At 44.6% G+C, this 13,306-nt stretch overlaps 1 protein-coding gene across 2 annotated transcripts in view; it reads right to left on the bottom strand.

The window, feature by feature from the left end:
* Positions 1-13,306, bottom strand: part of SART3 (spliceosome associated factor 3, U4/U6 recycling protein) — a 67,105-nt gene that overhangs the window by 51,185 nt on the left and 2,614 nt on the right. For both annotated transcript variants that reach the window (XM_069759733.1, XM_069759738.1), the window contains exon 2: positions 938-1,064. In XM_069759733.1, coding sequence (XP_069615834.1) covers positions 938-1,064 — 127 coding nt within the window. The remainder of the gene's footprint in view (positions 1-937; positions 1,065-13,306) is intronic.

Raw genomic sequence — 13,306 nt, 5'->3', positions numbered from 1 at the left:
TAATTTTGTCCCTGTTGTCCTTAAACAGCTCTTTGGTCTTGGCCATGATGGAGAGGTTGGAGCGTGATTGTGTGGACAGGTGTCTTTTATACAGGTAATGAGGTCAAACAGGTGCAATTAATACAAGTAATGAGTGCAGAGTAGGAGGGCTTCGTAAAGATAAACTAACAGGTCTGTGATAGACAGAATTCTTGCTGGATGGTAGGTGATCAAATACTTATTTCAGGCAATAAAATGCAATTTAATTATGTAAAATCATACAATATTACTTTAAGATTCTGACTTTTACAGTTGAAGGGCACCCATGATAAAAATTACAGACCGCTCCATTCTTTATAAGTCGGAAACCTTGCAAAATCGGCAGAGTATCCTTATTTTCCCCACTCGAAAATTGAAAGTTACGTGTAATTTGCACCTAGTAAAGTTATTATACACTAGTTCACAATAAAACCCATGTTCTCCATGGCTGAATAGTGCAATTTGCAGGTCAAAAGTGTCCATTTTCTGCTCTTATTCATTCCTGTTTTGTTTTGTTTTCTGCCACGTGGCTCAGTCTAGAGATATAGGCCTTTTTACTTTTAATTTCTATGCTCTTTATTTACCAAGGGGGCGTGGCTCAAATAATAATAATGCAGAGCAGCCTAAAGACACGCCCCCAATCCTGTGACCACGGTTCCTCGGTAAATCAATAGGGGCAGATATGCAGTACATGGCCAGAGTCAGTATACAGTTCACTGTGCTGTGCTGCGCAGCAAGTGAGCAATCCCGGCTGCCACCGACACCGGGAATAGCTGCTCAGCGGGGATGCCAGGTGTGACACCCCCACCGATCAGGAACTGATGACCTATCCAATGTTAAAGTCCCAGACAACCCCTTTAAGTTAATGTCCACAAAATATAACTATATACAGTAAGTTGTCAGCGTTTTGTCTTCATACCTTCAGTTAATGGGAACAGTTCACTCATCTTCTGACGGGCGCGTCTTAACCTATCCAATTCTCCTTCCTGCCGCAAGAGTTTTATGAGGTCCACGTGGCAGTTGTAGTCAAAGGCATTTATAGAAAGCTGTTAAAGAAGATACACATTTCAGAGCAATGGCAATATGCAGTCACTCAACGGCTGATCTAGATGTGTTCTACTTGTGTGTTTATCCGACATCACTGATGCAGAAAAATGTAAAACTGCCCGATACGAATCTCTGCTTTGCAAATTTTTACTTAAAGGGTACCTGTCACCAGAAATAATGTTAACCTGCAGATATGCGATTAATATGCAGGTTAACAGCATTATGATGCTGCCTGGTTCCTGCACGCAGTCGACTGCAGGGGGGAGAAAATTATCTATATTCTCGTTGGCATTGTTTTTTTTTTACAGATCGTGTTATTACCCTTGGCTCTCGATTCATAAAGCTCTATGACTGACAACTGCTACATTAAAAAGGTTGTCCACTAGTTTTACATTGATGACCTATCCTATGGTACACCACCTCTGAAGCCTTGCCAGTGTGAACATGTGGTCAGCTGGATAGCAGATGCTTCTAACATGATTGCTAGCAACACCCAGTCTTTCACACGGTCCAGTCTCATCAGCCAACAGTCTGGATCACTTAAACCTCACCCTGATCCTCGTTCCTCCCACCCACCATCTTATGTCCCAGGAGACCAGTGATCCCACACTAGGACACTCCAAGGAGCTCTTTACAACATAATTTCTTGAATGTGGCCTCTCACCCTGCAGGTTCCAAGAGGGACAGGAGGACATGCTGTTTAGTGATGCACAAAGCTTAGAGCAGCCACAGTCACAAGAACATGATGTGGGGAACGGCAAATTTTGTCTAAGGAGCTTGATGATGATGTGACACAGTTGCCGTTAAGACAGGTTGTTGTTAAGTCATCAAGTCAGGAGGACCAGGGTGCAGCGGTGGAAGACGAGGTGGTGGATGACGAAGTCAGCAACGTAACCTGGGAAGCTGGGATGCAGAGCGAGGTCAGCAGCTGAGGGCAGAGGGATTGGGAGCACCGAAACAGGCAGGAGTTCTTAGTAAATGCTGTTTTTTATAAATAAAAAAAAAAAAAGCGCGCATAAAGGCCATCCCACCATTAACAAGGTGGCCCTGTTCAGGATGGTCCAACATTGTCTAATATTATAGCCTTACCATGTGTCAAGAGTTGACCTCAATATGTATAAGGACAGACAAAGGACCGGGTCCTGTTGACCAATTTGAACATGCGTTTATGTGCTGCATATATACCAACTTAAACCCAAGCTTAATTTTTTTTCTTTTTAATTTGTCTAGGCGACAAACCACACACCGCGGCAGTTATGGAAAGGAATAATAGTCCAGACAGATCTGTGGATCTGGCCACTGTTCTTCCAACCAGGCATGGTCATGTCTGATAATGGCCATAACCTGGTGGCGGCTGTGAAGCTTAGCAAGCTCGCACATATATCATGCTTAGACCACTTGCTCAATTTGGTGGTTCAGCGGTTTCTGAAAACCTACCAGATTTGCCAGAGCTTCTGGTCAAAATACGCCACATCAGTGGCAATTTCCACAAATCGGTTGCAGCTGGTGCCGCTCTGGCAACGCTGCAACAGCACAGCAAGTGTCAGCACGCCGACTGGGAAGCGACATGACCACGTGCTGGAACTCCACACTGCACATGCTGGCAAGGCTTTGTGAGCAGCAGAGACTAGTTGTGAAATACCAGCTCCAACATGCCCGTCGGTATTCTGGTCAGTCTCCACACACAACTTAACAGTGGGCATGGATGTCTGACATTTGTGCAGTTCTCCAAGACTTTGAGGACTCCACAAAGATGAAGAGCGCTGATGACAACATAATCAGCACAGCGATCCCCCTTCTGTGCCTATTTAAATAGTTGCTGATCACAATTAAAGCTGAAGCTTTGCATGGGTACCAGATAGAGGAAGACATGAGACGAGGAGATACTACTCAGCCCAGCCTCATCTCATCTCCTCAGTGCGGATTGGGTAACAATGAGGAGGTGGAGGAGGAACAGGAGCTGGTTGCTAGCGCAACAGAGGCTAGTGCCCATACAAACTTCGTCCCACCACTCCTACGTGGATGGGCTGAGGAGAGGTACTGTATGAGGAGGAAGAGACAGAGGTGCAGATGGAGAGTAGTCATCATGTTGGAGACAGTGAAGTGTTGTCTGTAGGGATCTTGGCACATATGGCCAAATTTACGTACTGATCCTTTCCCGTGACTTTTGCGGGATTCATCTTAAAAAAAAAAAAAAAAAAAAAAAAGAGTCCTGATTATTCACCCTGCTAGACCCACGCTAAAAGGTGAACCTTGAATCTCTCCTTCCTACAGGTGAGAGGTCTACTAAAACGGTGTTAAACCAGAAGGCCACTGTGGAAAGTATGTTAAAAAAAATTCCCAGCAGACGCTAGCTGCAGGGGGCAAGAGATCTTACCCAACCAAAGTGGAGATGGGAGTAAAACACACTTCAGGTACAGCAGTGGCATGGGTACACGGTCAAAGGCCTGGGCCAATTTCATGACGCCCTTCCAGCATCCAGGCCCTGATGATCGTGTATTTTTGACTAGGAAAGCAAAGTTTGTAAAGATGGTCAAGCAATGCCAGGCTGACAAAACCAATATACTCCCAAATTCCTCTGCGACCTTCAACTATTGGGTCTCAAGGCAAGACACCTGGCATGAGCTGTCCCTCTGTCTTGAATGTGTTGTGCTGTCCTGAAACTAGTGCCTAAAGAGTGGAAACCGCACACAAGTAACCCCCTTTTGGAAACTAGACCCCTCAAGGAACTTATTTAGATGTGTGGTGAGCACTTTGAATCACCAGGTGCTTCACAGAAGTTTATAAATGTAGAGACGTGAAATTACAAAATTCATTTTTTCCACAAAATTTTTATTTTAGCCACAATTTTTTTTACTTTTAGGAAAGTAACAGTACTAAATGGAACCCAAATTTTGTTGTGCAATTATTCCTGAGTACGCAGATACCCCATATGTGGCGATAAAGTACTGTCTGGGTGCACGTTTTGGAATGCAGACTTTGATAGAATGGTCTGCAGATGTCAGTTCGCATTTTGAGAGCCCCTGATATGCCTAAACAGTGAAAAACCACTGCAAGTGATCCAGTTTTGGAAACTAAACAACTCAAGGAATTTACCTAGTAGTGTGGTAATCACTTTGAACTGTGAGGCTGTGGCCTCTGATACAACTAGGGAGCGCTGTTTGTTCTCCCTAGAATGTGCATGCAGACGGATGAAGTCCATAGGTGTGCATGAGAGTCACAGATCTCCAGTCCGGGTTTTCCAGGTGGCTGAAGGCCACAGGTTGGTGTGTTTAAAAACCCTGCAGTAAGGGGTATGGGTGTGTCAGGTGTCGTGCGAGGTGCACGTCAGTGTCAGTCTGGTGTGTGCTGGTCTGCAGAGTGCATGGAGGCCAGCAGAGCCAGCACCCAGGGCAGCTGAATAGCCTGGCACCCGCAGCGTACACAGAGATGCAGGTCGTTCATGGAACTGGTCTTGGATGTGGACAGTCCTGTGCCCAGAGATGGATGTCCTGTGCCCGAAAGAGGACTAACATGTGCAACGATTGCAAACAGGTGGAAATGGTGCCCGGCTGCTATCCGGAGGATATCCTGAACTGTGTACGACTGTGAGTAAAGAGACTGTGATACAGCGATGTAGGACACCCACGAGAACCAGTCAGAGGAGGGCTGGCGTGTGTAGTGTCTGCAACATATGAGGCTCCGTGTATAGAGACTGTGAGATGGCGTGTGGTCGCCCAGGGAAACTGGACAAGGGAAGTCTGGCCTGTTTAGGGACCGCAAATCTAAAGCCATGCGATATACATTGCTTTGAACTGGTGTAAACTGGTCACTAATAATATCCACTGAAGTTATATGCATTTATGTGAATTGGACTTTAATGCTGTGAAGAAACATTAAAAGAGACTTGTGTTTGAATTTGTGGGTCACTGCTTCTTCACTGCGTACGATGCTACTGCAGCTTTACAGAACCCACACGTGCGTTTTACAACGTGAATCTGTGGAAATGAAAGAATAAAATAGTTTTTACCCAAAAATGTTGTTTTAGCCACAAATTTTTGCATTTCCTGAAGAATATGGACCCAAAAATTTTTGTGCAACTTCTCCTAAGGACAACGATACCCCATATGTGGTAGAAAACTACTTTTGAGGCACAGTGCAAAGCTCAGAAAAGAAGCAGCGCCATATTAGAATTCAGATTTTGCTGGAATGGTTTGAGGGTACCATGTTACATTGCCACAGCCCCTGAGGTGCCAGAACAGCAGAAAAAAGGCCAAGGAACTCAATTATGCACAAAAATATAGGAACGGGGTGCAGAAAAATGGCAGCAGGTGCCTTGGACTGAGGAGTCAACGCATAAAATATTTGGCTGTAAAAGAAGGCAGTTCGTTATCCAAAGTACTGGAGACCCGTACAATAATGTCTGCAGGTATGGGGGGTTCCTTGCGAGGGTGTGGCTGCATTTCACTAAACGGAGTTGACAAAATGGTCAAGATTAAAGGGAACCTGTCACCCCGTTTTTTCAGTAGGAGATAAAAATACCGTTAAATAGAGCCTGAGCTGTGCTTTACAATAGGGTATTTTTTTTGTCCCCTGATTCCCTACCTATGCTGCCGAAATACCTTACAAAAGTGGCCTTTTTCGCCTGTCAATCAGGCTGGTCAGGTCGGATGGGCGTGGTCACAGCGCTGTTTCTCCCCCACATCTTGCTTATGTTCCTGTTGGTGGCGTAGTGCTTCTCGCATGCGCAAGTGCCGAATGCACTGGGCAGCTGTAGAAAAAGAGCGCGCTTGCCGCTATTCAGTGGTTTCTCGGTGGGCGCGGCCATCTTCCTGAGGCCGCGCGTGCGCAGATGGAGTCTGGGGCTTCAGGAAAATGGCCGCGGGATGCCGCGCGTGCGCAGATGGACATCGCGGCGGCCATTTTCCTGAAGCAGAGTTCGAATATCGGCTTCAGGAAAATGGCCGCCGCGATGTCCATCTGCGCACGCGCGGCATCCCGCGGCCATATTCCTGAAGCCCCGGGAAGCAGGAGACTCCATCTGCGCACGCGCGGCCTCAGGAAGATGGCCGCGCCCACCGAGAAACCACTGAATAGCGGCAAGCGCGCTCTTTTTCTACAGCTGCGCAGTGCATTCGGCACTTGCGCATGCGAGAAGCACTACGACACCAACGGGAACATAAGCAAGATGTGGGGGAGAAACAGCACTGTGACCACGCCCATCCGACCTGACCAGCCTGATTGACAGGCGAAAAAGGCCACTTTTGTAAGGTATTTCGGCAGCATAGGAAGGGAATCAGGGGACAAAAAATACCCTATTGTAAAGCACAGCTCAGGCCCTATTTAACAGTATTTTTATCTCCTACTGAAAAAACGGGGTGACAGGTTCCCTTTAATGGTGTCTGCAAATCTGAGAAATACATGAAAATACTTATCAATGATGTAACATCATCAGGGAGGCGTCTGATTGGCTCCAACTTTATTCTGAAGGACAATGACCCCTAACATACAGCCAATATCATTAAGTAGCTGCTTCTGTGTGAAGTAGAACAAGGAGTCCTGGAGTTTGTGATATGGCCCCCACAGAACCCTGACCTCAACATGATCAAGCCTGACTTGGATTACATAAGGAGACACAAGAATCTACACAAGTTTACATCCACAGATCTGTGGTTAGTTCTCCAAGATGCTTGGAACAACCTCCCTGCCGAGTTCCTTCAAAAATGCTGTGCAAGTGTATCTAAAAGGATTAATGGGGTCTTGAAGGTAAAAGGGTCACATGAAAAGTTGATTTGCTACAGATCTCTCTTTTGTCCATTCATTTTGCTAATTGATAAAAATAAACTATTAACACTTCTAATTTTGGAAACATGTTACCACAACTGCGTACAATCTTTGCATAGCAACACAGTATAAACAAAAGACTAATCAGCGGTGGGAACTGCGGTCCTGGAAAAAGAACATTTTATGAAACCTACTATGCGCTATCCAACAAGTAATACAGGGACATAATCAGGGTGTTGATCACCAATATTACATAGGACTGCATAACACTGGTGGCAGAAAAAAGTTATGTAATGACAATACTTATTGTCTGCACTGATAGGTCTGTGCATATAGGCTCATATACTGCACCCCATCCTCCATTTATACGGGACATGCTGATATACTGGATCCCATCCTCCATGTACGGTGGGGAAGAAAGTATTGTCAGCGACCAATTGTGTAAGTTCTCCCACTTAAGATGAGAGAGGCCTGTAATTGACATCATAGGTAGACCACAACTATGAGAGTCAGAATCAGGGTATGTGCACACGTATGTGTGAGGGCTGCGGATTTTTCCGCAGCGGATTTGATAAATCCGCAGTGCAAAACCGCTGCGGTTTTTACTGCGGATTTATCGCTGTTTCTATTGCGGTTTCCGCTGCGGGTTTACACCTGCAGTTTTCTATTGGAGCAGGTGTAAAACCGCAGCAGAATCCGCACAAAGAATTGACATGCTTTGGAATGTAAACTGCTACGTTTCCACGCGTTTTTTTCCGCAGCATGTGCACTGCGGATTTCTTTTCCCATAGCTTTACATTATACTGTAAACGCATGGGAAACCGCAGCACATACCCTGAGAAAACAAATCCAGAAAATCACCTTGTCTGATTTGGCAAGATTTATTTTGCAAATTATGGTGGAAAATAAGTACCGTATTTGCTCATTAACAAAAGTTCATCTCAATATTTTGTTATATATCCTTTGTTGGCAATGACAGAGGTCAAACGTTTTCTGTAAGTCTTCACAAGGTTGGCACACACTGTTGGTGGTAAGTTGGCCTATTCCTCCATGCAGATCTCCTCTAGATCAGTGATGTTTTGGGCCTGTCGCTGGGCAACACAGACTTCCAACTCCCTCCAAAGGTTTTCTATGGGGTTGTGATCTGGAGACTGGCTAGACCACTCCAAGACCTTCATATTCTTCTTATGAAGCCACTCCTTCGTCACCCTAGTGATGTGCTTAGGATCGTTATCATGCTGAAAGACCCATCCATGTTCCATCTTCAATGCCCTTGCTGATGGAAGGAGGTTTGCGCTCAAAATCCTACAATACATGGCCCCATTCATTCTTTCATTTACACAGATCAGTCGTCCTGGTCCCTTTGCAGAGAAACAGCCCCAAAGCATGATGTTGCCACCCCCATGCTTAACAGTAGGTATGGTGTTCTTTGGATGCAACTCAGCATTCTGTCTCCTCCAAATACAACGAGTTTTGTTTCTACCTATGCAGGTCATTCACTAGGTCACCCCACATGGTTCAGGGATTTTTACTCACCGCTCTTGTGAACATTTTGACCCCACGGGGTGAGCTCTTGCGTGGAGCCACAGATCGAGGGAGATTATCAGTGGTCTTGTATGTCTTCTATTTTCTTACTATTGCTCCCACAGTTGATTTCATCACACCAAGCTGCTTGCCTATTTAGTCTTCCCAGCCTGGTGCAGGGCTACAATTTTGTTTCTGGTATCCTCCGACAGCTCTTTGGTCTTCATCATAGTGGAGTTTGGAGTGTGACTGAGGTTGTGTACAGGTGTCTTTTATACTGATAACATGTGCCATTACTACAGGTAATGAGTGGAGGACAGAGAAGCCTCTTAAAGAAGTTACAGGTCTGTGAGAGCCTGAAATCTTGCATGTTTTTAGGTGACCAAATACTTATTTTCCACCGTAACTTGCAAAATAAATCTTGCAAAATCAGACAAAGTGATTTTCTGGATTTGTTTTCTCATTTTGACTCTCATAGTTGTGGTCTACCTAAGATGTCAATTACAGGCCTCCCTCATCTTTTTAAATGGGAGAACTTGCACAATTGGTGGCTGACTTTTTTTTCCCACTGTATACGGGACACCTCTCTATATATTGGATCCCATCCTCCATGTATACGGGGCACCTCTATATACTGGATCCCATCCTCCATGTATACAGGACACATCTCCATATACTGGATTCCATCCTAAATGTATTCAGGGCACCTCTCTCTATACTGGATCCCGTCCTCCATGTATGCGGGGCACATCTCTATATACTGGATCCCTTTCTCCATGTATACAAGACATCTCTATATACTGGATCCCATCCTCCATGTATACAGGACACATCTCTATATACTAGATCCCATCTTCCATGTATACGGGACACATCTCTATATACTGGATCCCGTCCTCCATGTATACGGGGCACGTCTCTATATACTGGATCCTATCCTCCATGTATACGGGGCACATCTCTATATACTGGATTCCATCCTAAATGTATTCGGGGAACCTCTATATACTGGATCCCATCCTCAATGTATACTGGACACCTCTCTATATACTGTATGCAAGCCTCCATGTATACGGCACACCCTGGTATACTGGATCCCATCCTCCATGTATATGGGACACGTCTCTATATACTGGATTACAACCCCAATATATACAGAACACCCTGATACACTGGATCCCATCCTCCATGTATACTGGGCACATCTCTATATACTGGATCCAGGGTGGATTTGATTTAAATCTAACTGATTTAAATCACGATTTAAATCACTAGTCAGTAAGGCTTGATTTAAATCAGTGATTTAAATCAAAGTTTCTACCTAAAGGTACCGTCACACTAGACGATATCGCTAGCGATCCGTGACGTTGCAGCGTCCTGGCTAGCGATATCGTCCAGTGTGACAGGCAGCAGCGATCAGGCCCCTGCTGTGATGTCGCTGGTCGGGGAAGAAAGTCCAGAACTTTGTTTCGTCGCTGACATCGCTGAATCGGCGTGTGTGACGCCGATTCAGCGATGTCTTCGCTGGTAACCAGGGTAAACATCGGGTTACTAAGCGCAGGGCCGCGCTTAGTAACCCGATGTTTACCCTGGTTACCATCGATAAAGTAAAAAAAACAACCACTACATACTAACCTACCGCTGTCTGTCCCCGGCGCTCAGCTTCTCTGCACTCCTCCTGCTCTGGCTGTGAGCACAGCGGCCGGAAAGCAGAGCGGTGACGTCACCGCTCTGCTTTCCGGCTGCCCGGCGCTCACAGCCAGTACAGAGAAGCACAGCGCCGGGGACAGACAGCGGTAGGTAAGCATGTAGTGGTTGTTTTTTTTACTTTAACGATGGTAACCAGGGTAAACATCGGGTTACTAAGCGCGGCCCTGCGCTTAGTAACCCGATGTTTACCCTGGTTACCGGCATCGTTGGTCGCTGGAGAGCTGTCTGTGTGACAGCTCTCCAGCGACCAAACAGCGACTAATGCAGCGATCAGGATCGTTGTCGGTATCGCTGCAGCGTCGTTTAGTGTGACGGTACCTTAACTGAATTTGACTCCGCAGAGGTCCCAGCCTCTTTTTCACGGCAAAAATGTTACAACATGAACAGAGTTGAGAAAAAGACCTTAATCCTATTGTTCTACAAACCTATGAATACAGAATCAACCCCTTCAGTGCCAAGTCCAAGAAGTTAGACAATATGTTTCTGATTGTTTGGAGTGGAATAGATCTGCACAACACAAGAAGAATGTGAATCTAAGGCCGCCGTCACACATGCGAGTTTTACGGACGTAAGAGCGCAGAATCTACGTCCGTAAAACTCGCAAAAAATACGGCACAATTATTCTCTATGCCCCTGCTCCTATTTGCCGTATTTTACTGATCAGTATTATACGGCTTTCTACGGCCGTACAAAATCGCAGCATGCTGCGTTTGTCACCGTACTGCGCAAGAAATACGCCAATGAAAGTCTATGGAAGCGTGAAAAATACGGATTACACACGGACAAGCAGTGTGACTTGCGAGAAATACGCAGCGCTGTTAGAGAGAAAAGCCGGTAATTCAGTGCGGTGTACAGTAAAATCACACTGACAGCTTACAGAAGAATAGGTAGAATAAATGTGTACACATAGAATAGGTATAGATATATATGTCAGTGAGACACATATATGTATATATATTAATATTTATTCCAGCACTATACAGCTTGAAAGCCGGTAATTCAATTACCGGCTTTTTCCTTCTCCTTCCTAAAACCCGACATGATTTGAGACATGGTTTACATACAGTAAACCATGTCTTCTCTCCATTTTTTTTGCAGATTCCACACTACTAATGTCAGTAGTGTGTATCTGCAAAATTTGGCCGTTCTAGCTCTTAAAATAAAGGGTTAAATGGCGGAAAAAATTGGCGTGGGCTCCCGCGCAATTTTCTCCGCCAGAGTAGTAAAGCCAGTGACTGAGGGCAGATATTAATAGCCTGGAGAGGGTCCACGGTTATTGGCCCCCCCCTGGCTAAAAATATCTGCCCCCAGCCACCCCAGAAAAGGCACATCTGGAAGATGCGCCTATTCTGGCACTTGGCCACTCTCTTCCCATTCCCGTGTAGCGGTGGGATATGGGGTAATGAAGGGTTAATGCCACCTTGCTATTGTAAGGTGACATTAAGCCTAATTAATAATGGAGAGGCGTCAATTATGACACCTATCCATTATTAATCCAATACTAGTAAAGGGTTAAATAAAACACAAACATTTTTTAAAATTATTTTAATGAAATAAAAACAATGGTTGTTGCAGTATTTTATTCAACGCCCAATCCAGTCACTGAAGACCCTCGTTCTGTGAGTAAAAAAACATAATAGCCTGGGAGCTTTCTAGGTAATTTCCCACGATCTATGAACATCCAGCAGAGGGCGCCTCACCGCAAATGAAGCTAAATATAGATCATTGATCTATTTTTAGCCTCATTCCCTGGGGTTTTGCAGCGAGGAGCAGCCTGCATTAGCACAGCTCCTTGCTGCAAAATGTTTTAACCCCTTCAGGATTTACATCGTTGGACGTTACAGATCTGCGGAGGGTAAGTATATTGTTGGTTTATTATGTTTTTTTACTCACAGAACGAGGGTCTTCAGTGACTGGATTGGGCGTTGAATAAAATACTGCAACAACCATTGTTTTTATTTCATTAAAATAATTTTAAAAAATGTGTTTTATTTAACCCTTTACTAGTATTGGATTAATAATGGATAGGTGTCATAATTGACGCCTCTCCATTATTAATTAGGCTTAATGTCACCTTACAATAGCAAGGTGGCATTAACCCTTCATTACCCCATATCCCACCGCTACACGGGAATGGGAAGAGAGTGGCCAAGTGCCAGAATAGGCGCATCTTCCAGATGTGCCTTTTCTGGGGTGGCTGGGGGCAGATATTTTTAGCCAGGGGGGGGCCAATAACCGTGGACCCTCTCCAGGCTATTAATATCTGCCCTCAGTCACTGGCTTTACTACTCTGGCGGAGAAAATTGCGCGGGAGCCCACGCCAATTTTTTCCGCCATTTAACCCTTTATTTTAAGAGCTAGAACGGCCAAATTTTGCAGATACACACTACTGACATTAGTAGTGTGGAATCTGCAAAAAAAATGGAGAGAAGACATGGTTTACTGTATGTAAACCATGTCTCAAATCATGTCGGGTTTTAGGAAGGAGAAGGAAAAAGCCGGTAATTGAATTACCGGCTTTCAAGCTGTCTAGCGCTGGAATAAATATTAATATATATACATATATGTGTCTCACTGACATATATATATATACCTATTCTATGTGTACACATTTATTCTACCTATTCTACTGTAAGCTGTCAGTGTGATTTTACTGTACACCGCACTGAATTACCGGCTTTTCTCTCTAATATATGTGTCTACTGACATATATATATATATATATATATATATATATATATATATATATATATATATATATATATATATATATATATATATATATATATAGACAGTATATATATATTTTCTTTTCTTTTTGGGACACATGGATCACTTCTATAGCGGTATGTTGGTTTTGCTAGCCTGCGAGAAAACCACGCAGTACGGATGCCATACGGATTACATACGGAGGATGCCATGCGCAAAAAACGCTGACACACCCTGCCTACGGAGGAGCTACGGACCACTTTTTTCGGGACTTTTCAGCGTATTACGGCCGTAATATACGGACCGTATTGTTTTACGCTGTGTGTGACGCCGGCCTAAGTGTGAGGAGGAGGAAGGGCAAGCAGACAAGAAAATGAAAGTGAAACTTTGAGCACAATACTGCAGCATAGCCACAGACAGACAAGTCTGGATCTGTTTGTGTGTACGATCTGAGGTTTATTACATTCTTTCCTTATAATGGCAGCAGGCCGTAAAAGAGACCCAGTTTGGGAATATTTTAATGAAGCTCCTTCGC

The sequence above is a fragment of the Ranitomeya imitator genome, chromosome 1, assembly GCF_032444005.1.
Source record: "Ranitomeya imitator isolate aRanImi1 chromosome 1, aRanImi1.pri, whole genome shotgun sequence".
Taxonomy (NCBI): Eukaryota; Metazoa; Chordata; class Amphibia; order Anura; family Dendrobatidae; genus Ranitomeya; species Ranitomeya imitator.
Note: the sequence above shows the minus strand (reverse complement) of the source record. Positions and strands in the feature narration are given on the sequence as shown.